The sequence below is a fragment of the Macaca fascicularis genome, chromosome 8 (assembly GCF_037993035.2).
Source record: "Macaca fascicularis isolate 582-1 chromosome 8, T2T-MFA8v1.1".
NCBI classification, from domain to species: Eukaryota; Metazoa; Chordata; class Mammalia; order Primates; family Cercopithecidae; genus Macaca; species Macaca fascicularis.
In genome coordinates, this window is record NC_088382.1 from 35,989,822 (window position 1) to 36,014,280 (window position 24,459).

Genomic DNA, 24,459 nt, shown 5'->3' on the forward strand with positions numbered 1-24,459 from the left:
AAATAAAAGGGAAAAATAGAATGTTATTTAATACCTTAAATTATTTCTCTTAGAAATGTGTATTTGTATTCAAATAACATAGATTTGGCAAATCTATGTGGCTGGATAAATACAGTAAAATCATACTTTAGATTTTAATGACAATTCTCATCACTTAAGTTACATTTACATTTTTGGTGTTAAGAGTTTTACTGTGCCTTGAAGGCAATGTTCAGGCACTATATAAACAAAAGCATTAAAAAATGAAGCTATTTGACAGTATAATTATGTAGTTAGATCTGACAGTGGCAACCAGAGAAAATATTTTCAACTTCTCTTTTAGACCATTTGCTTTTTCAGAAGATATCATTTTAAAATAGCCACTATGTATTTGTGAAGTTCAGAGTGTGATTCTTTAAATAAATTCTTTAGTACGCTTTCAATGCCACTTTTGGATGACATCCAGGAAAGCAGCATTCATATTTAACCTGATTTAACAAAGATTGATTGCACATTTATGAACAATATATGTAATGGCTGTGCAGCAGAGATGCCTCGTGTCTGGAAAAGCAAGAGCTTCCAATCAGAAATTGCTTTCCAATGTTGTCTTACCGAGTTAATGTTCTAACCTCTATGTCTTAAATTTTCAGTTTTTATCTCTGCAAACCCCTACATAGAAGGCAGAAAAATAAATTTGTGCTGCTCTAAGAACTTTATGTTCAAGTAGCAGTGAAAGCCAGAATAAAGATAGAGAATGTCACCATAGTGACTGTTTTAAAATTTAATTGTTTGTAGTCTTAAAGTCTGGAAAACATAAATTTTGAACACAAAATGGGAAAAGATAGTCCCTAGCTTCAAAGAGAAACATTCAAAACTTACCACACTACATTTTCAGTTGAAAAATAACATTCTAAAGAATGGATAATTTTTTAAGTTTATTAACATGAAACTTACATTATTCAGATTTGATACAGTGATTCTGGTCAGAATGTCCATGGGCCATTTACTGATTTATAAAAACTGACTTAAAATATGAAAGAGAGGGACAAATGTATATTTTATAAGGCAGCCATTTGCCTTGAAATACAACATTATATTTATAGTACTTTCTAGGAAAATATTGTCAAGGTTAGTCAGCTTCAAATTTGACCTAACCTGACACAGAATTCCTAGTTGAAAAAAATTGTGTTCATCAATATGTGGTGTGGGGTGTGTGTGTGTGTGTGTGTGTGTGTGTTCGTGTGTGTGTCCACACATATGCATGTGTATACAGGCACTCCATAATGTATAGATTTTAGGGTGGAAAAAAGGAAAAGCACTCACACTTTCAATAGTTAGGGGCAGTACAGAGCAAGTATGTCATGTAGAAACTAACATACAATAGGACCTAATTATAGACTAGCTCAAATTTAGAATATTTTAAAAGATTGTAATTTTAGAACTTTTAGGAACATTCTCACACTGAACAATTTAGCAGATATCCTTCAAAGTAGTTTTGAATCACAGGTTGCTAGTGCATCCATCATTTGCATGGATTTCTAAATGCAACCTGTTGAAATTATTCTTGTTTATCGAACATGCATCTTGCTAACAGTAGAATAGAGGAACACTTCACCTGTGACAAAATTGCCATAAATTGCAGCCAAGTGTTAGTGAGATTTTACTGTGTGTGTGTTTATGAGTGTGCTTATGTGCACATGGAATTTGGAACTAAGGAGAAAGTCTCCTGTTAACATTTCAAAGGGCCCAGTGACACTACGGATTGGCATATGTGAAAAAAAACAAAAAGTATCTCCATTGTATAAAGGTAAGTCTAAAATTAAAAGACAGACACTAAATTGATCCTGTTCAGAATTGGCATTGACAGAACTCCTTTCGAAATCTCATCGGTACAAAAAGTCAAGACTTTAAGATTTTAAGTCTTTGAGATGATTAGCCTAAACAGGCCCAAGATGTTAAAGAGAAAAATCCTAAATGTCTTCAAATGTTAACAGAAACCATAATTGCATGGGTATATATTTTTTGTTAAAGAAAGTTGTTCTATTGTTCTTTTCTTTAATGCGATTGAAAATTTAAATTAACCTACAGGTTAATCAGTTTTCCTCAAGCAATTATAAAATCCTAAGACAAAGGATTCGTGAGTCAATATTTAATAGTTTCTGAAGACTTTTGGATTTAGATTAATTTTTTATATTGCTCAGAGCACAGCCAGAAATCACATGTAGAAAAGGAAACTAGATTGTTTACAGTAAACTTTGTGTTTTTGAATTATTAATTTAATTTGAAAAATGTAGTGGCTAGGCAGAAGTTCAATAGGAAGCATGTGATTCTTAATGAGCCCAGGCCAACATTAGATTAAGTAGAACAGATAGAAAGTAATAACCTTTTCATAAAATGAAAAGTGCTCGTGTATTCTGCTTTTTTTGACTCACAGTGAAAGAAATGTAGCTACCAATAGTAAAAATAAATTAGAGCAGTATTTGCTCTGGGTCTAGTATGACTGATGCATGTTCCCTCTGCTTGTTTCCTTGTTAGGGCTTATGGCCAGAAGAGATCCCAGTTTTAAGTACCAATTTCCCATTGAATTATTTGAAATTGGAGCTGCCTGATATGAATGACTTCCCGCGAAATGAAATTATAGTTAGGCTGACAGACTTACCTATAAAACTGTAAATGCAGTAATATGTATGCATGGGCATGCTACTAATTTTATTGAAGACTTAACCAAGCTTTCTATGCAACTAATACAGATCATGAGCAGTGTTCACGTAGGCATGGAATCCTGACTCTCTGGAGAGAGTTCCTGTAGACATCGCTTGATTTTAACCCTTAAATTATTACTGACTGGTTGGAGAAAAAGGAAAGAGAGGGAAGGGGTTCTAGAAAGAAAAGCTGGGTCCCACCTTCATGGAAATGAGTATGGAAATTTATTATTGACTTCCCTGGAAAATGAATGTTTTCATGTTGATGTTCCAAAGTTTGTATGAAGAAAGCAAATAGGAAAAAAATGACCAATTTTTGACCAATTGAGTGTTGTACGGAGGCAAGAGAAATTTATCTGCATTTGAATAAATTATTTTTGCTGTGAATATTGTGCAACCAAGTTAATCATAACTAAACCCCTAGCTTTTAATTTATGAAAAAGATAGCTTATTTGCTTGTGTACACTGGACCCAAGGCAGAGGAAACTATTATGTATAGTACTTCCCATGATCCTTGTTATGCAGTGTACTTTTTGATATATGTGTGTGTGTGTGTGTGTGTGTATATATATATACTTTAAAAAAATCTGGGAAGCTTCATTTCCTTAAAGGGCAGCAAGTTTTTAAGTTTTCAAGTATCCCCAGAGCTTAAAAAGTTTTTCTGGCCATGAAAGTAGCCAAAAGTAAACGAGAATACAGCAAGTGGCCCAGGGTACATCTCTTGATGTGTCTGCTACACAAGCTGTTAAGCCCTTCTGCTGTTAGCCACATATTTCACATCTCCTTTACTCCTCAGGGACGCCCAGTGAGGCATGTGTTTGTATAAAAAATATTTTGTTAATGAAAAACTAACATGTCCAAAGTCACTAAACAGGTCCACGGCAGAAGCAGGACCCGAAACCAAGATGATTCCAGTACACTCATCTTGTGATGAGTGTACCCAGTACACTCAGCTTTTTCCCTCTCTATATGAGGTACCCAAACACAAGTTTTTGTAAGAGAAACACCCCCCCCCCACGGCATTTTTTTCAAACTTAAGAGATACCTTGCCATATCATTGAATAGCCCTTGTATCTCTTGAGGCAGTGATCAAAGAAAGAAAATGTAGATCTCAGTTGATATGCTGTCTCTCCTTCCCACCTGCTTCTTGACCACACACACATGCGCATGCACACACACACACACACACACACACACACACAGAGAGAGAGAAAGAGAGAGAGAAAGGAAGTCCTAGAGCCTTCCACATCATGAAATTTGATTATCAGTTTTTGTTTTGAGAATGAAAAAATGAAAAGTGTCATCCCCGGAGATTTTTTTTTTTTTTTTTTTTTTTTTTTTTTTTTTTGCGGGGGGGACTTGTTTTCTCCCACTTCCTCATTGGAGCCTCTGCAGGTTCTGCTGTTCTTGCAATCCTGGAGTCTCCAGAGTCCCAGCTGCCAGGGTTGCTGGCTGTTGGCTCATACCTGTGCGTCTACTTCCCTGGGCAGCCCTGCAGGTCCTCCGAGTGGCTGTGAGAATGGGAGTCCAGCATTCTGGAGAAGTGATTTCGCTGACTCTCTGTTATTTAAAGGAGTAATAAGTTAAGATGAAAATCCCTAGGAATTGGATTTTCCCACTTATTTTTTCTTTACAGTTTGAAAAAAGTGAGGCATAGAATTGTCCTAACCACACAGAACTTATGTGAGAAAAACTGGAAGAAGTCTCCAGTGTCCCAAGCCCCTGTTTGGGGTTTTGGGGCAGAAGCGTTTGTTGCTTTCTGTGAATGAAACAGACAAGTGATGAGAAAAGTGGAAGATTAGAAGAAGTAAAAGAGATACAGCTAAGAAAATAAATACACAACCAATGAGCAAGAAGTATTCGAGGCCAACTACCCACAAACAAGGAAAAATCCAAGTCCAACCTGATAACATTTTCAGACCAAATTACCATCCTCCTGCCTTCTGCTCCTGCCTCTGCCCATGGGTGTCTTTGGGTAAAAAATTAATAATTAATTAATTTTACTTATTTTAATTAAATAAAATTCACCTCCTTGGAACTTTGCTTCTGCCTTTTAAAAAAAGGAATGAAATAGTATCAAATGCCTTTTCCGATTATAAAAATAATCCTTCTATTCACACACAAGGAAATAGTGTAAGGGATAGTTCAGCGACAGAACTTCTCCCTCAGTAAGATCTTTTAAGGGTTAATAAAGATACAATGTGCTGCTATTTTGCACACCTCATAAAAAGAGACGTTCCCTATGTGGACTCACAGAGGCGTACCTGAGCACTGCTTCTTAACCACGCACCATTTGTCTGGTTCAATGTGCACGCACAGAGAGCCATAATAGTCATGTGTAATGTGTTTTGGAGTGCAGTGTATTGCTCTTTTCTGAAACTTTTTCCCTTTCTTTCTTTTTTTTGTCAACTTTCTGCATTGGCAGAGCATCTTGGGATTGAATTTATGGGTATGGACCAATCATCATTCCTTTTAGCCTGCAGAATTTAGAGCCTATGAGCTGAAATCTTTTTCCCTTCCTACTCTTACCTTTCAGTTCCTAACTAATTTCCTTTTTCTTTAGAAGGGATCATACAGCTATAACAATGATTTCTCTGTGTTCAATCTATGATTAGTTTACTGAAATGTTACTGAGTGCAGCAGGTTTCAGATTCCCAAGCATCCTTCACTTAGAATTTAAAATTACCCCACCTGCTGCAAATTCACATATATCCCAGGCTGCTTAACCCACTGATTGGATCTGGCTCTGCTGTTATAGAAAAGTTGGGGTAAGTAGTAGTAGCACATAAAGGATACAGGGGAAATCCACTCAGAGTCCTGAGAACAAAAGACTTTTTAAATCCATCTGCTTAAAAAACACACAGCATCTTAGCCTGGTAGGATTTTTGGCATACAATGTAAAAATCATCTATTTAATATAGACAATGTAATGTATATAGAAAGCCCTTACATTACAACACAATATTAAATGCACAGACTTGAATTACTCAGATTTTCTGGAGATACTCAAGCACCACCCTAGTCAACTTCATTATCTTATAAGAAGGAAATAGAAAACAGAAAGAAAGCAGGCTTATGCTATTTTAGGTGGAGATTCCAGTGGTAATGGAATTAAATTTGAGTCATGAAGATTATGCAGACAAGTAATCGAATAGAAAATTTCACACTGTAAAAGGAAAAGAAAAATATATGAGTATACAAAATTTGGACACACTTTTTTGGAAGGCCTTCATCCTACATAGTTGGGATTGAAGACCAGTCTCTGGGGAGCAAGGAGCTGTGCTACCTTCCCAGAGAATCCACAGGGCCAGGCCAGTCTGTCTTTCTCAATGCCGCCTACAGTCCTGGACCATGGGTGGATCAGTGACACAATGTCCTGATTCACAGAATATCTGGTCCCCATCCAGCTGACTTCAGGGACATCATGCAGCAGGGGCATGCTACAGCCACTGCCTTCTTTTGGATGATAACATCACAGGCTGCACATAATGTAGTTTCCAGACTTTGTGGGAAATGAGGCAGTTGCAAGCTTTAGCAGCTACAGGGATTGCTCAATAGGTTGCCCATTTCTTCCCCCCAAAAAAAAAAAATTCAGGATTAAACTATCAATTTGATGAGAAGCCCGCAGGTGCATGTGAATGGACCTTTGTGCATTGCAGAACATCTCCCAAGAGGGAGAAACACAAGGGGGAGCACCTCTATTACTAGGGAGCACGTTGTGTACTGAGGGGAGCTATCTATTGGAGTTTCTTCCCTCGGGGGAAAAAAAATTGTCCCACTTCTGCAGGATTATTGGCCTATCCTGCAGGGAGGGAAAAAACTCTACCATTACCCCATATCCTTCGATCCTTAACAGCATATTTCTCATTTTATAGCTGGAGGGTCTGACTATAGAAGGTATTGTTTCTGTCCCCAACAGTAAAGTGAAGGATAGTTCAGATACATAACTTCCCCCTCAGTAAGATCCTCTATGGGTTAGGAAAGACACAGGGTGCTGCTATCCACATGGTTCTCAAAGGTACAGTTTCCAGAGGCTCATAGTTCCAGGCTGGCTGGTGTACTAAACCAGAACATTGCATCCTTCAGGAAAATCAGACCTTAAAGATCAAGTACAACTCAGAAAGGTAAGGGCTCTGTTTCTTGGCCAGGCCAGATCAGACTGAAAAATGTGCTTGATCTGGAAACATATTAGTCCAGCCAAACCATGAAGACTCTGGGGCATTTCTGCTCACTGAGAGACAGACCCACCGATTGGAATGACGGACTCTTGTTTTCAGCCCTGTCTGTCTCTAATTTGCTCTTCCCCAGTTGACCTGACACATAAGAAAAAAATATGGGGAAAAACAGGTTAAAGAATCTATTGTTTATATTATTTTTCACCAAGTATTTTTCCTTGATCACATTCATAGTGTGGGATCACCTGATTGAGCCAAACCGTGAAAAATTCAAATAGCAATGTGGATGAGAGTTGTAGTGCATCTGGTCGATGCTGATGTGAATACAGGATTTTAATCCCACATCTGTATTCTATGGGCCTTGGCTTGAATCAGTTTGTTTTAGTGCTGTTACATTACCCTTTGGCCTTTACTGAGCTACCTCTTTATTTCCATGAAATGATCATTTTACTGGAAAATGTGTGTCTGCCTACACAGCATAGAAAGAATGCACCCGTCATCATGCACCATATGTTTCCAAGCGCAGCTCAATCTATTCTTCTGTAATTAACAACCAAAAGACAACTTGTCCCAGGAATCCCTGAGAGTAATCATGATGCCTTTTTCCCATTTAGCCCTTGTCCATGTCCCCGTTTTTGAAGTTTGCAGAAGCAGTTTCCCAGCTTCTTTCTAAAGATAGGATGTTAAGATATCAGTAGAAAAGAACGACCACAGGCTTGCCCATCTCCAAAGAAGAAAACAGTAGAGTAAGGAAAAGAGGACAGTCATACAGGGCGTTCATCTCTTGGCAATAATACCTACACTCCTACTTCTTCACCAACTCCTCACAGCCCAAGGAGCTGTGCTCTGCGTCCTGGGTCCCAGGGAGAAGGACCAGTGGGGTGACAGCTCTGCTTCTTAAACATGTATCCTAAAACCTGATCAAGATACCAAGATCAGGAAGGGAGGCTACAGCAGCAGCATCAACCAGATACCCCATAGAAATTAATTCCCTGTCCTGTGTTTATGGGAGAGGGAAGGCAGCAGACACACGCAATTAACATATAAGCACTCACATTCCTTGTCCTCATCTGACTTTTGCTGCACATACAAAAAAATCTGTGACACCAATGCAATATTTCCCAGTACATTGTTTCACCGCAATGCACCAGCCGCTTCGCTTTCTAATTGTGGCTTCCACATGACTGCTAGCTTAGATTAGGAGTTATGCTGTATGGAATGACCCTTCCAACTTTGCATCTACCTTTTCTTCCCACCCAAGCATTTCCTCCCTCTGGTTTTCTTTTCTTTATTTATTTTTCCTCCCTTAGTATCAGGCATGCTGTGCCAGGGACTTCAGATGGCTCCTTAACTTTTAACCTTGTTTTCCCTTCCTTGGTCTCTCTGTCATTCTGTCAGTCTGTCTGTCCTCTTGGTTTGTTTTTCCTTTCCACCTCCTTTTGATTTGTTTTTGTATAATCTATGCAGCATTCTAGTCCTTTACCCACTGACTTCTCTTCTCCTTCTCCTCCTGTTAATAATCAGTGCTATATTAATTTGATTTGACAATGTTCTTGACCTGTTCACTGGAATTTGATTATCATGGGCTCGGCTTGTAGGAAATGTTTCGTTTCATGATAAGGTCCACTGTATCCTAGAAATTAAAATTCACTTTTTCATTTCAAGAAAACTTCTTGCAAGCTGCCCTCTCTCAAAAGAGAAAAAGGTGTAGTTAAAGGTGTAGTTGTGCCACTGCAGATGTAATATGGAAATAGGCTTTGCGGGTCCCTTGTTGATGTCCAGATAAGTCAGCTCTGTTTATACAGTATTCCCCAGTTCTTGACCAACTTATTGATTATAATGGCAAGTGAACAGCTTACACTGCTGTCGAGTTCTCTTTCTGAGTGAACTTGTGAAGATCTTCCAATAGATGTAATTAGACTCACTGGAAGCTCAGGTCCTAAGGGATCAGGGTCCCTATTAAATCAGCAAATCTTGTTAAGAACCTGACCTACCTTAGTCTAATCAACTTATCCCCCAAAGAAACTAATTCGAAAATAGAAAAACTTCTATGAATTAGAGACTGATTGCATTTTGGGTACAGTAGTATCTTTAGTTCAAAGTTCTAAGCATCACACTTCCTTAGCATAACCTACATTAGCTCATTTGCCAAGTTGGCCAATGTATGAATGTGAACTCTATTCCAAATCACACATCATTTGTACTGGTGACCTCTTTGGACAAATAAACTTGTTCCTAAGTCCAATTGGTGGAGTAATTAGAATTGTCTTCCAAAGGACAAGTCTCCACTTGGGCCCATAACTGTCCTACCCATCACATGGGATTTTCTTTGATACAGTGCCCTGATACGTCATATTGTATTGCTTCTTGTGTTCACATTTTACTGTTAAATCACAGAGAGCCTGACTCAATTTACTAGGTAACTACAAGCCAAGTTCATGTTTGCAAATGTCTTTGAATTTAATATATTTAAGTTAGAAATAACTCTTTGTAAAGACCACTGGATATAAAGTGATGATACAAAATAGCTGGGAAATACAAAAAGGCCAGGAGCTGGAGGATAAAGAAGGGAGGAAGGAGGAAGGGGAGACTCCAGTAATTGCCAATCCCAGCTCCTTTAATTGATGTTGATTCCTGTTGTCTTTGCAAGAGCTTTTTATATTTTATTTTGCAAGACTTCACAAAAAAAAACTACAGTTTTAACCAAATAGTTATTTTATAATTAATGTTTATGATTTCCAATTTACTATCAAATATATATATATTTATAGCTTATCATTAGAAGTAATTTTTGAGTATAATATTTGTATTGTAAATGGCCCCAGCTGGCTTTGTTATTTATGTTCAAAGCATAGTGCAGAGCATGTTGTACATTAGCTATGTGTGTAAACATAAAGAATTGTCATGTATTTATTTTCTTGTGAACATGGACAATGTCATGCAGCATGCCCACTGTTTGGTTGTAGTCAGTCTTGGCAAGTGGAAGTGACCTGTGATGATATCTGCTCTCATCCCTTTCCAGAGGCGGAGGAGCTGTACCAGAAGAGAGTGCTGACTATAACTGGCATCTGCATCGCCCTCCTTGTGGTTGGCATCATGTGTGTGGTGGCCTACTGCAAAACCAAGTAAACCTTCCTCCTCCATGCCTTTCTCTCTCCCTCATGCAGAGACAGCTTAGATGGCCAGGGCTTTGCAGAATCTGAGCTCCACAGCCTAGTCTTGGGGATAAAAAAAAAAAGGAGGGGCGGGGGGGATTATTTCCTCCGAATAATCCATTCAGAGCATGTCTCCTAAACACAGAATATTCTATTCATGTGAAAGTGCTGTAAAGATTTCTGTCCAATGACCACAGCCCCTGAATGGATAAAGGGCTGGAGGGACAGGCTTGTATGGAAGTTATGTGTATGGGTGGGACAGAGTGAAGGCACCTCATTCTAAAACGAGAAGGAAGGTAGCAAAAGTCCATTTGAGGGCTTTAGTATAGTCAAGTTATCCCCAAAAGAAACTAATATGCACCTAGAAAAACTTCTATGGGTTAGAGACTGACTGCATTCAGGGTGCAGTAGTACCTTTAGTTCAAAGGACTACTGAGAACAAGTCCAATTTACACTAAAATTTACAAGATAAAGGAAATCTTTTGTGGTATCTGAAATGCAGTTTTCTGAGTTATAGTGATTATTTTTAAATTCTATCTAATTAGGTTGCCAGTATGAATGCTCTCACAGCATGAGACGTAAAAAAGGAATCTCAGGGGAGGAAAATCAAGCAAAACTTTCTTTGAAAACGTAAAAGAGAACACATGAGAATAGATTTGGGTTCCCTATGTTTGGCCTTGAAGTTTGGTCCATGTTAACAAATTCAATTGTATGTGACATGAATTCTCTTCACTTTTCTCTCCTACATATAACTTACATTTCAAGCGTAATATAATGTTAAATTAACAAGGTTTTTGTAAAAATGTTGCTGCATGATACTCTCTTGCCAAACCATCGATGGGAATATTTTCATAATCTGAATGTTGCATTGAGGAAGAAAAATAATATGCTTTTATACCACAAAATCCAAAGCATAGGTTGTATTTTCTTAATATCCCATGATTTAGTGTGTTGCCGGAATTAAGTGATAGAGATAAGCCTTCCTGGAATCAACCTGGTGAGTCTCATTAGATTCCATCTCAATATTCGCTGCCTAGTTACACAAAAAGCGTTACCAGAGTAGGAACATGTTACAAGTGTGCCAAAATCCATTGGCAAAATATGTCCACATTCTCACTCGCATACATAGGATACACTCACAAACATGCTAACTGTGTATATTCAAAACTCAGTTCATTTCTTCAGAGACCCCAGGAAAAGCTATAAATGAAGTCACTCTTATAAATGTACATTTTTTTTCCTGGTTCAAGTGATGCTCATGCCTCAGCCTCTCGGGTAGCTGGGACCACAGGTGCACGCCACCAGCCCAGCTAATTTTTGTATTTTTTGTAGAAACAGGGCTTCTCCGTGTTGCCCAGGCTAGTCTCAAACTCTTGGATTCAAGTGATTCTGCTGCCTCTGCCTCCCAAAGTGCTAGGCTTATAGGCATGAGCCACTGTGCCCAGCCCAGCACAAATTATTATCTAAGACAAATAAGTGTCCATTTGTAAGACTTAGGCAAAGATGGATTGATAGGAAAGTTGGGATTTTAGTCAATTATCAACTTATTTGTGTTATCCTCTTTTTTTCTTGTCTCTGTAAAACAGCTAAATTACCAAAAGAATCCCATGTGGATTTTAAAATCTATTTGGTAAGGATGTGTGGTTTCACTTGTTCTGGGATAGAGTGGACACACTCCCTTCCCTCTTCCTCATCAACAATCTACTGCCTTGAGCTACTCATAGCTGTTGGTAGAATAAAGATTTGGCTCTACTATGAAATGTAAATAATCGAAAAAAAATAAATGCTCCCTTTCTTATGTCTAGGAAACAGCGGAAAAAGCTTCATGACCGTCTTCGGCAGAGCCTTCGGTCTGAACGAAACAATATGATGAACATTGCCAATGGGCCTCACCATCCTAACCCACCCCCCGAGAATGTCCAGCTGGTGAATGTACGTTGACTCTGGCCAGTGGAAAAAACTGAGCCTCTTTCCTCTGTTCAGACGCCTTGAAGTTTATTTTCGAAAGCTCTTAAGCTTTTAGCTGCTGCCATTAATCACCATGGCTTCCAGGAATCCAGGTTTTTGCCAGGAGAAAATAATGGGAACATTTTTTAAAGTGGATTTGGTTACTGTAAAATCAGCACATTTCCTCTTATAAAGTGTTCATTAAGGAGTTGGAATAATAGTGTTGGGTTTGTTCTGCAAGGAGGCCATAGCTGGGGCTTGCGTGGAGAGTGTGGGGAGAAAACAAAATTAATAGTACAATAATCAAAAGGATTTCTTTTCATATATAACTTGGAATATATGAGGCTACTCCAGTCTGTAACTGATTAGTACAGATAACTGAGCAAAGAGCTTTAGAGTTATCTTCTCAGGGCAATTCACAGTGCCTGATGATTTACTGATGATGATTTCCAAAGGATTCTGATTTCCTTTAGGGCGTGGAAAGGTCAAGTGACTTATCAAACACGCTTCTTAGTAGCAAAAGGAGAAGAGTGTCATGCCAGCTTCTTCCCTGGCCCTTTCTAAATGATGTCAAGCCCTCCAGATGAAATGTATCCATCATCATTAAACTATTTTGTTCATACTGTACCAAACACTCAGCATTCAGTTTTTAAAATACAACTAGATCATAGAATATTAGGTTCTGGAGAGTTTGAAGATACTATCTTTCAAATCTCTCTTTTATTTACAGATAAGGGCCAGAGCTGCACTATCTCCTGGCTTTTGGAGTATTGCTCTTTCTATTCCAGCATCATCCTTCTTGTTTTCAAATTATTGCTATGATGTATGGTTTTTTTAAATACACAAAGCTTGAAGATTTTATTGTAGTACCTTTTCTATCCTATAGAAAAAGGCATATTTTGAGTGGAACAGATGTATCATAGACCCAACTACAGAGTTGGTGGTTACTAAACTATCAGCAAGTCTTATAGCAAACACCGTTGAGATTTTGTTGGAACAAGGTGCTCATAGGTTAACATACTCTGTTGCTTTTTCACACCCTAACAGTGTTCATCACAATGTTCTACACACGTGATAATGATATTCACTACAAAAAGAACTATAATCTGTCACTATGCATGTTATATAAACGGTAGAATGACTGCCTGGATTACATTTACTGCTCACATTGTGTATCTTTGGCCTTTAACCTTTCTCAACCTTATTTCTTCAATATAAAAACAGACCTAAAAATAATACCTACTTCCGAGACTCCTTGTGAGCCTTAAATAAGGTAATTTGCATAAAACACTTAGCCTTGCGGCATTTAGTGAATGTTCAATAATTGTTAAGTATTATTTTCATTAGATTCACTGAGCTTGTGTTGCCTCCCAAGAAGCAATAGTGAAATGGTGCAGGGACTAGAAGTAGGTCACTGTGTATCCTTTCCTTTAATCAAGCTAGCTGTATTTCCTAGAAGATCCACATGGAATAGCCTTTCCACTAAGAGAACCAGCTAGAGTTTCAAGCATAATTCAAGCTGTGTATTTTTGGATCTCCATGAATATATTTAGAGCCCACAGACCATCAGATTATAAAGTGCCTTATTTCATCAAAAAGTATGCCTTTCTATTGGTTTTCCTATTACTTAACTCAATTTGGTATAAATACCAACAGCAATTAAAACACAACTTCAAAACGGGCCTCCCTCCCTAATAGAAACAGTAAAAACTACTGTGGTTTGCTGATGAAAATAAACTCTGACTAGGCGCGGTGGCTCACGCCTATAATCCCAGCACTTTGGGAGACGGAGGTAGGCGGATCACCTGAGGTCAGGAGTTTGAGACCAGCCTGGCCAACATGGTGAAACCCCATCTCTGCTAAAAATACAAAAATTAGCTGGGCATGGTGGCACATGCCTGTAATCCCAGCTACTCGGGAGGCTGAGGCAGGAGAATCACTGGAACCCCAGAGGTGGAGGTTGCAGTGAGCTGAGATTACGCCACTGCACTCCAGCCTGGGCAACAGAGCAAGACTCCATCTCAAAAAAAAAAAAAGAAGAAGAAGAAGAAGAAGAAGAAGAAGAAGAGGAAGAGGAAGAGGAAGAGGAAGAGGAAGAAAGAAAGAAAGAAAGAAAGAAAGAAAGAAAGAAAGAAAGAAAGAAAGAAAGAAAAGAAAGTAGAATCCACCTGCATTAAATAGAAATGTCCTCCATATATTATGTGCTTTGTCAAGATATGTGCGTTGACAACAATTGTTAAGTCCCTCCAATTTATCAGTAGCCTTGTTAGCCCTACCACTGAGAACAAGTTAAACATTTCAATGACATTAGTAGGGCAACATGGGCACTAGGAAATGGAAGAAGAAAGGTAGGCCCAAAATATAGAGGTTTTAAATATTTTTTTCTAGTGCTTTGAAATTTGAAATTACATAAACCACCTGTCTGCTTCTATTTCACTCAGGAGCATTTAGCCTTCTTCGACTTGCAATAACCATGAAACAAATGAATATTGGATGGATATTTGTATTTGTATGGAAGTCTAGTCATGTTATTAATTTAAAATAAAATAGAGGAAATAGGACTTTTGCTGATAAAATGTAGTTGGGATGATGGGCCGTACATTGGATGCACATCCAGAGAGGTTTTTTTATTTGTTTATTTGTTTGTTTAACTCTATTCATCTCATCTAAAAGCCACAGTAGCCAGGACAGGATTTTCCATCTGGCTGTTGAGGAAATGGAATTTATTACAAAGCATCTGTACAAAAATAGATTTGTGTGTTTGTGACAGTGTTAGTGATTTTATTTACATGACAATATTAGTACCTTGACTGACATGAATCTACACGAATCTTAAAGTTGTGTCTCTTTGTTTATCCAGCAATATGTATCTAAAAACGTCATCTCCAGTGAGCATATTGTTGAGAGAGAAGCAGAGACATCCTTTTCCACCAGTCACTATACTTCCACAGCCCATCATTCCACCACTGTCACCCAGACTCCTAGCCACAGGTATGAGAATTTAAAAATTCCATGGCTTTTCTCTCAGCATGAATTGTTGCACATTGCCCTTTGATACCACTGCCTAAGAAAGGACGCAGTGAAATGGATGGTCTTTGGGCAGCAACAGATTTTGAAAATCAGCTGGCTTTGCCCTTAATTCCTGCATAAATTTGAACCTCAATTAGGTAACTCCACAGGGCCATTGTTTCCCGTTCCTGAGATTGTCTTTACTCATGCCCTGCTACTCACCCAATTGCTACACTAGGACAAGTCTGTTTTTGGCTCTGCATAATACTTAGAAGTCAACTTCTTTCAATAATTGATTGCCCTGGGAAATGCGCATGAGAATTGGTTACATAGCGGAACCCTAAATTCTCAAATGCCCTGGCGATCCCCACCTCAGTGCACTTACTCTACCAAGACCAATGCTAGATCTCCAAATGTAGCTCATACAAGGAAATGTTTCTTTAATCTAAGCCACTCAAGAACAGAGACACTATAATTATACAGTAAGGAGTGGCATTCGATAAATATTTATTGAATGAGTGATCAAGTGAATGTACTGTATACTTACAAAGCCAATCTGAATCAAGATCCTCTCTATAGCAAATGATCTTTGTGGCTATTCTATTCGGAGACAAGTGATGTTGCAGTGAGCTCCAGATGCATCAGTAGTTTGAAACATTTGTCAGAATCCATTCCTTTCATTTCCATTTTTTGCATATAATTTTTGAATGAAATATCTCATTGCCTCTCCCATTTCCTCCACAGCTGGAGCAACGGACATACTGAAAGCATCCTTTCCGAAAGCCACTCTGTAATCATGATGTCATCTGTAGAAAACAGTAGGCACAGCAGCCCAACTGGGGGCCCAAGAGGACGTCTTAATGGCACAGGAGGCCCTCGTGAATGTAACAGCTTCCTCAGGCATGCCAGAGAAACCCCTGATTCCTACCGAGACTCTCCTCATAGTGAAAGGTAAAACCGAAGGGCAAAGCTACTGCAGAGGAGACAGTCAGAGAATCCCCGTGAGCACCTGCGGTCTCACCTCAGGAAATCTACTCTAATCAGAATAAGGGGCAGCAGTTACCTGTTCTAGGAGTTCTCCTAGTTGATGAAGTCATCTCTTTGTTTGACGGAACTTATTTCTTCTGAGCTTCTCTCCTCGTCCCAGTGACTGACAGGCAACAGACTCTTAAAGAGCTGGGATACTTTGATGCGGAAGGTGCAGCACATGGAGTTTCCAGCTCTGGCCATGGGCTCAGACCCACTTGGGGTCTCAGTGTCCTCAGTTGTAACATTAGAGAGATGGCATCAATGCTTGATAAGGACCCTTCTATAATTCCAATTTGCCAGTTATCCAAACTCTGATTCGGTGGTCGAGCTGGCCTCGTGTTCTTATCTGCTAACCCTGTCTTACCTTCCAGCCTCAGTTAAGTCAAATCAAGGGCTATGTCATTGCTGAATGTCATGGGGGGCAACTGCTTGCCTTCCACCCTATAGTATCTCTTTTATGAAATTCCAAGAAGGGATGAATAAATAAATCTCTTGGATGCTGCGTCTGGCAGTCTTCACAGGTGGTTTTCAAAGCAGATACTGCCTTCAAGATGGCCCTTTATTCCAGAATGTTTTGGCTTTCCTTTGGGGAGATTGGGTTGGGTTGGGGGAGTTATAGCAAAGGGAAGATGAAGAATGGAAGAAAGTAAACAAAAAGATATTAAATAGTAATATTGAATTCATAGATTCTCTTTCTCCATTTTCACCTGAACTGGAAGATGACCAGTATTTCTAGCCCATCAGTAAGCTGTTACCTGTTCCTATTTGTTTGCAAGTCCTCTGGGTTTTACTTTATTTTATTGTCATCTCAGGCTAATCTTTGACCATTTACTAAAAGGTTTACATAATGTCAAATCCATGCTTATGTGGTAGTTACATGTGTGGAAGTGACTTTGATACAGTCTTTCCACTCTTGAACTGGGAAGTACTTCCATTAAAAAATAACACATTCTGGGCTTGCAGGCCTCTTGCTTACTTTTGCAAGGGCCTTTCCTTCAAAATGATATTTTAGAACTTTATGGGATTTATGAAATCAGAGGTAAGCTATTACCTGTTTGTTTGCAAGTCCACTGAATTTTATTTTATTTATTTTTATTTTATTGTCATCTTAGTCTAATCTTTGACCATTTACTAAAAGGTTTACATAATGTCAAATCCATACTTATGTGGTAGTTCCATGGGTAGAGATGACTTTGATAGACTCTTTCCACATAAAGACTGGGGAGTACTGACAACAAAAATTAACAGACTGGGTGTGATGGTTCACGCCTGTAATCCCAGCACTTTGGGAGGCTGAGGTGGGTGGATCACGAGGTCAGGAGATCAAGACCATCCTGGCCAACATGGTGAAACCCCGTCTCTACTAAAAATACAAAAATTAGCTGGGCGTGGCAGTGCTCACCCAGCTGTAGTCCCAGCTACTCGGGAGGCTGAGGCAGGAGAATTGCTTGAACCCAGGAGGCGGAGGCTGCAGTGAGCTGAGATGGCGCTACTGTACTTCAGCCTAGGCAACAAAGCAAGAAAAATAAAACAACAACAAAAACAAACAAACAAAAATTTTGGGCTTGCAGGCCTATTGGTTACTTCTTCAAGGGCCTTTCCCCAAAAATGATATTTTAGAACGTTATGGAATTTATGAAATCAGAGGTTTCCCTGCAACTAATCTATGAAAGGCAGGGTTTAAACTGTTTTAAAACTTTAGTCTTAAATTCATATAATTTTTTTTATGTATTAAGGAAGTCTATCCATTCTATTTCAGTCTATTTTTGAAACATGAAAAGGAAGTTAGAGATGAAATCATTCCTCATCACTACAAGTGATATTTATCTTTAAATGTTGACATCTCCCTGCTGTGCTTGGCTTCCAGATAATACCTAGGACTACAAAATATTCCTTTAACCTAGAGATTATGGAGAGAAAAGATGAATCACTTTTATATGTTGGTTGAATTTGAATTAGCATTTCTCAGAGAGCTTAATTTAAGTACCCCCAAAGCCAAAAGTCTGAAGACTCAAGGCCCACGTATTTCAATTTCTCAGGCACGTTCCCGGTTTAGAGGCAGTTAGTTCTCATATCTGTATCACTGCAAATCATGGAGAAGCAGCGAGGTTCATGGGTTTTCTGTTCCTGTTAGCGAGAGTTCAGATGATGGCACTCCGTGTCATCTCAGGTCATGTCAAATTAGACTCTGTGAATGCCAGTGTGAAGAAAAGAGTCATTTAGTCTTGTGTGCTGGTAGCATTTTTTATCAAAAGCTGAGAAATGTGACTCTGAATAAGCCACGTCTTCCTCAGTGCCAAAAGTCAGGACTTCTTATATTGGGGGAAGAAAGCATGGTATGGTGAAAACAGTGTGCTTGGTGGCCTGATGGCAAGAGTCACTGAGCATTATCAGACATAACATGATAGAAGGTAACATGGTACAGCCAACCCTTGAGGCATCATGAAAGAGATTAACCAAAGACTGATATAGTTGTGGGTTTTGGAAGAGAGATAGACCAAAGATTGGACATAACCTCATTGTGGTAACTGTGAAGCCAACATTAGGCTCTCTCAGGCTTACCTTTGACTGTGTTTGTTGGACACTGGGATGGATAGTTCCAAATTGAATGTTAACTAGTTGCATTTCATGGAAAATATGAAAAGCACACAAATGTATGACACTGTTGTCAGGAATAAATCTAAGTTACTATGCTCTTTTTTTTTCATAAGACATAACCTTATAGCTGAGCTAAGGAGAAACAAGGCACACAGATCCAAATGCATGCAGATCCAGCTATCAGCAACTCATCTTAGATCTTCTTCCATTCCCCATTTGGGCTTCATTCTCTAAGACCCCTTGGCCTTTAGGAAGGTATAGTATTTAAGTAATACTTCTTTCCCTTCCGAATCCCTGAGCCTTGGTCCTTATATAAGCTGAGAGGTTTCCAGGACCTAATGCCTTCTTATCTTGGCTCATATGCCTTTATTTATAATTGTGATGAGATTGAAAATCCCAAAAGCTTTGATGAGCTAGGCAATTTAGCTGATCTTTGCATGCACTCCTGTGAGGAAACTCTTGGCTACCTAATTTTCGATTCCAAGGGTGTGGAATGTCCTAGCGTAAATAATTGAGCAGTCTACAATGAATAGAAATTCTCTGTTCTCTGATGATATACTATTGTGAACTCTGTCCCCTTACCTTCCCTGCTATGTGCCTCTTATTGCACCACACTTATGCAGGGTATTCTGTGCTCACACAGGTATGTGTCAGCCATGACCACCCCGGCTCGTATGTCACCTGTAGATTTCCACACGCCAAGCTCCCCCAAATCACCCCCTTCGGAAATGTCTCCACCCGTGTCCAGCATGACGGTGTCCATGCCTTCCATGGCGGTCAGCCCCTTCGTGGAAGAAGAGAGACCTCTACTTCTCGTGACACCACCAAGGCTGCGGGAGAAGAAGTTTGACCATCACCCTCAGCAGTTCAGCTCCTTCCATCACAACCCCGCGCATGACAGTAACAGCCTCCCCCCTAGCCCCTTGAGGATAGTGGAGGATGAGGAGTATGAAACGACCCAGGAGTACGAGCCAGCCCAAGAGCCTGTTAAGAAACTCGCCAATAGCCGGCGGGCCAAAAGAACCAAGCCCAATGGCCACATTGCTAACAGATTGGAAGTGGACGGCAACACAAGCTCCCAGAGCAGTAACTCAGAGAGCGAAACAGAAGATGAAAGAGTAGGTGAAGATACACCTTTCCTGGGCATACAGAACCCCCTGGCAGCCAGTCTTGAGGCAACACCTGCCTTCCGCCTGGCTGACAGCAGGACTAACCCAGCAGGCCGCTTCTCGACACAGGAAGAAATCCAGGCCAGGCTGTCTAGTGTAATTGCTAACCAAGACCCTATTGCTGTATAAAACCTAAATAAACACATAGATTCACCTGTAAAACTTTATTTTATATAATAAAGTATTCCACCTTAAATTAAACAATTTATTTTATTTTAGCAGTTCTGCAAATAGAAAACAGGAAAAAAAAACTTTTATAAATTAAATATATGTATGTAAAAAATGTGTTATGTGCCATATGTAGCAATTTTTTACAGTATTTCAAAACGAGAAAGATATCAATGGTGCCTTTATGTTATGTTATGTCGAGAGCAAGTTTTGTACAGTTACAGTGATTGCTTTTCCACAGTATTTCAGCAAAACCTCTCATAGATTCAGTTTTTGCTGGCTTCTTGTGCATTGCATTATGATGTTGACTGGATGTATGATTTGCAAGACTTGCAACTGTCCCTCTGTTTGCTTGTAGTAGCACCCGATCAGTATGTCTTGGGCACATCCATCCAGATACGCCTCACTTGTGTATGAAGTTTTCTTTGCTTTCAGAATATGAAATGAGTTGTGTCTACTCTGCCAGCCAAAGGTTTGCCTCATTGGGCTCTGAGATAATAGTAGATCCAACAGCATGCTACTATTAAATACAGCAAGAAACCGCATTAAGTAATGTTAAATATTAGGAAGAAAGTAATACTGTGATTAAAAAAAAACTATATTATTAATCAGAAGACAGCTTGCTCTTACTAAAAGGAGCTCTCATTTACTTTATTTGAATTTTTTTTTCTCTTGATAAAAAGCAACAGTTTTAGGGATAGCTTAGAAAATGGGTTCTGGCTTGCTATCAGGGTTAATCTAACACCTTATGAGAGGACTCAATGTCACTTTCTCTCTGGGGGAATGATCCAGCAGCTTATCTAGTTGACGATCAAACCATGGCTGATAAAGGTGCAATCATTTCTGACTTGTAGTTTTCACTGATTTTGAAGCTAGTGATTGGTTGTGTCTTCTCGGCTCAAAAAGAGGCATATTACGGCACAAAAAGCCCAGCCCAGACAGCACATGCAGCATTTTGTCTGAAATACTTCCGGAGTGAAACATGCCTGCTGTAATAGCGGTGACTTGTCATCATAGGGAAGTATTTCCATTGTAAAGTGTTCAGAAGGAGTGACTGTATAGGTGGAAAGAAGCTTGGTGACTCGGTTGAAATTTTAAAATGTGGGTGACCACTCCTTTCTCCCCCTCTTTGTCTTGTATTTTTCCATGTTGCCTTGATCAGGTCATAACTGTGCCTGAACATTTTTATCAGGAATGGCCGATGTGTGTGTGATTTGGGATCACAAGTAATGATTCATCAGGAAATGTCGATCCTGTTGGAAAGATTGCACCTTTACTTGCGGAAGTGACCCCCACCTGTGTCCTGACCTCTCCATTGACAGGCTCTCTCACCCATTTCCCCCATCTCCTTTAATTTTTGCTTTACTGTCATAAAGTAGGACTAAGATTGGCCTAAGCATTGCATGTTCTCTTGTGATGGTAAATCCAAAGGAAGGCCTATAAATATTAACACTTGAAATAACTGCTAATAAAGGAAAATGGAAGAAAAAAAATTATTTGAAACACAGAACCCATTTCATGGCCTGTATGATACCTGTTAAATCCGGGCTGGAGCTTTACTTAGGTTTCACGTGGCCTCTTAGGAGCCATGGGACAAATGAGAAACAGGTTATCGGGGGGTTCATGGAGTCAGTGAGAGTAATTGCTTCTTTTTTGTGGGTGAACTGAATATATTTCTTCACCAAATCTTGATGTTAACAATTAAGAAGAAGAAATGACATGGAAGTAGATCTCAGCAGAAAAATGCAGGCTGGGCATGAGTCATGTTACGCTCCCACATGCTCCTACAATCCACACAGATGCCTGTCTGCAGATTCTTGAAGTTACTGTTACTATTTAGTATCTCAAATTTTCCGTCACTGTTCACATGCCACTTTCTCTGTGCTCAGTGGTATCCTCATTTGCTTTTTAACCTACACTAAGGAGCCTTTGCAAGTTGCACTGATTTTCCAATTCTGCAGAAATGAGTAAGCTCACGGCATGGGGAAGAAGACAGTCAGTCCAATGAAGTTCTCTAAATTATTTTAACATTGCCTTTGAAGGCCTTGACTCATCCTTAGCTATTTCAATAAAGAAATTCCTACCATGAATTTAAAACCCTAAAAATTCTGTTTAAAATAATTTGGGCATTGGGGAACTCAGATGTCCCATTGTGGTAGAATTTTAAAAATAAATAGAAGTTTCTATTGAGAACCATGGGCAACATGTTTCTTACAATAAGAATTGCTATGCATTTTCAAATTGCAAATATATATGAAAATTGAAGACAAGAGGAAATTGTATTTCCAACTTGACTCTAATCACTCACAGAGGTGGCTTATTATTATAGTTGGGACGTCCTTTGCACCCTTGATAAGAAAAGCCAATTGACTGCTCAGCACCACCTGCCATGGCCACTTGATTTGTGTTCACAAGGGTATCTCTGTGATGCTTGTCGCGTCACTCTTGACCACTTCTGTTAATAAATTCAGGCAGTGAAGTGGCGATCGGAGTGTGACCCTATATTCCCAGCATATGGAAAGCTATCTTGGGTTTTAAGGTGGTAGAGATTGCCCAGGAGTTTGACAGCAACTTTGTTTCCTGGGTCGAAAATCGTATCCCACTGAGGTGTATGCAGTGGAGCATAATACATGTGAATATATGCAAAACTCCTTTTGTTTTACCTAAGATTCACTTTCTGTCTTACTTTCCCTTCCTGCTTAGTATGACTTTTGCCCCCAAGAGTGCCTGGACAGCATTCTAGTTTCTACAAAATGGTCCTCTGTGTGGGTGAACGTGTCCCAAACCTGCTATCTCTTCCTTGTTTCAGTGTGACTGTCTTGATAGAGGTGGAGTTTATCCAGGGTAACTTGCTCAGTAACTATTCCTTTTTATGGCCTGGGGTTAAAGGGCGCATGGCTCACATTGGTGAAAATAAGGAAGGCCTGGTCTTATCTTGTATTAATAGTACTGGCTGCATTCCACCAGCCAAAGATTTCTATCTGCAAAGACCTATGAAACACTGAAGAGAAATGTAGGCAGAAGGAAATGGCCACATATCACAAGTTCTATTATATATTCTTTTGTAAATACATATTGTATATTACTTGGATGTTTTCTTATATCATTTACTGTTTTTATGAGTTAATGTCAGTTTTTACTCTCTCAACTTACTGTGTAACATTGTAAATAACATAATGTCCTTTATTATTTATATTTAAGCATCTAACATATAGAGTTGTTTCCATATAAGTTTAAGATAAATGTCAAAAATATATGTTCTTTTGTTTTTCTTTGCTTTAAAATTATGTATCTTTTCCTTTTTTTTTAAGAATAATTTATTGTTCAGGAGAAAGAATGTATATGTAACTGAAACTATCTGAAGAATGCACATTGAAGGCCGTGAGGTACTGATAAACTAAAGAATTTATTATTCAAAATACTAAGCAATAAGTAATTGTGATTTATTTAAAGTTTTGTCCATTTTCCATGAAAGACATACTGCAATAAAAATGCTACTCTGTGGAGACCTGGGAGTGTTGCTCAGCAGACTACAGCTTCAGTCTGTTAGACCAGCAACTTTCATCTCATTCCCATAGTTGTGCTAATTCAGGATTGTGTTCCATGGACCCCATGATCACCTTGTCTATCCGTTGCTTCTTGTCTGTCCATTGCTTTTGCCACACCACCTATTCTTAAATCATCTCCTCCCCACCAGTGCTGTTTATCACTTTCTTCCTCGTTGAAGAGGCCACACAACCAGACAGTACTATGCTTCCTTTTTCCTCCATACACAATAACAGAGAGAGAATATTCTAGAGCATGACTGCCTGGATCCCGGCTGTTGCTATGTTTTGTAGTGATAGTAAGAAACTCCTTCAGAGTAAAGAAAATGACAACGTGCCATTCAATCACGAAAGGCAACGAAAAATGCTTTCGTGGTTCAAATAGTTCAATGGCCCATAGTGGCCTAAAAGGCAGCCGGTTAAGACCTGGCCACACTAAGCTTCCCTATAGCATCAGTTAATTGACTTTCCATTGGGCCCACAATTTATGGATTCTCAATTTCAAAAGAGGAGAAGGCCAAGTTGGGTTCATTCCCCTTATTCTGTCAATAAAACAAATCAAACTCATGTCTATCTAACTGCTCAGGGAGGAGCCTTTGCATGAGAAAATTCTCATATTCTAAGACTGAGTCATAGAAATGAGGGTATTACTTTTCTTATTGCAATTAACCTAAACAAAAGCCATATTTTAACAAATAGATATTTGCATGGTACTTTTCACATATTTCAAACATTTCACTCATTATTCCAGGTAGGTTAAGAGCTTCTGAAGTATATGGAATAGAGGTCAGCATCCTTTGGGGTAAACAGTGGCCTCCTTTGGAGTTTGCGGGTAACCTGAGACTTCCCACCAACGTCCATCTCCATCTATGTACCCAATTCCTATTACCTAGTTACGGCTCCTCGAGGATCATTTCCAAACACTCTGTATGTCCAGGAAATTTAAATTGTAACTTTTGACTGAGCTAGTTTTTCCTATTTAT

The 24,459-nt window shown here is 39.1% G+C and overlaps 1 protein-coding gene across 23 annotated transcripts in view; it reads left to right on the forward strand.

Moving 5' to 3' along the window:
- NRG1 (neuregulin 1) overlaps positions 1–23,350 on the forward strand; it is a 1,138,773-nt gene extending 1,115,423 nt beyond the window's left edge. For 7 of the 23 annotated variants that reach the window (XM_045399020.3, XM_015454745.4, XM_065519064.2 and 4 more), the window contains 5 exons: positions 9,879–9,981; positions 11,817–11,943; positions 14,819–14,949; positions 15,712–15,918; positions 19,238–19,959. In XM_045399020.3, coding sequence (XP_045254955.1) covers positions 9,879–9,981; positions 11,817–11,943; positions 14,819–14,949; positions 15,712–15,918; positions 19,238–19,892 — 1,223 coding nt within the window. In that variant the 3' untranslated portion in view covers positions 19,893–19,959. Of the gene's footprint in view, positions 1–5,106; positions 5,131–9,878; positions 9,982–11,816; positions 11,944–14,818; positions 14,950–15,711; positions 15,919–18,707; positions 18,850–19,237 lie in introns of all 23 variants that reach the window. The other 16 variants (XM_065519067.2, XM_045399023.3, XM_005563029.5 and 13 more) reach the window with 5 other exon arrangements.
- Positions 23,351–24,459: the final 1,109 nt, after the last annotated feature.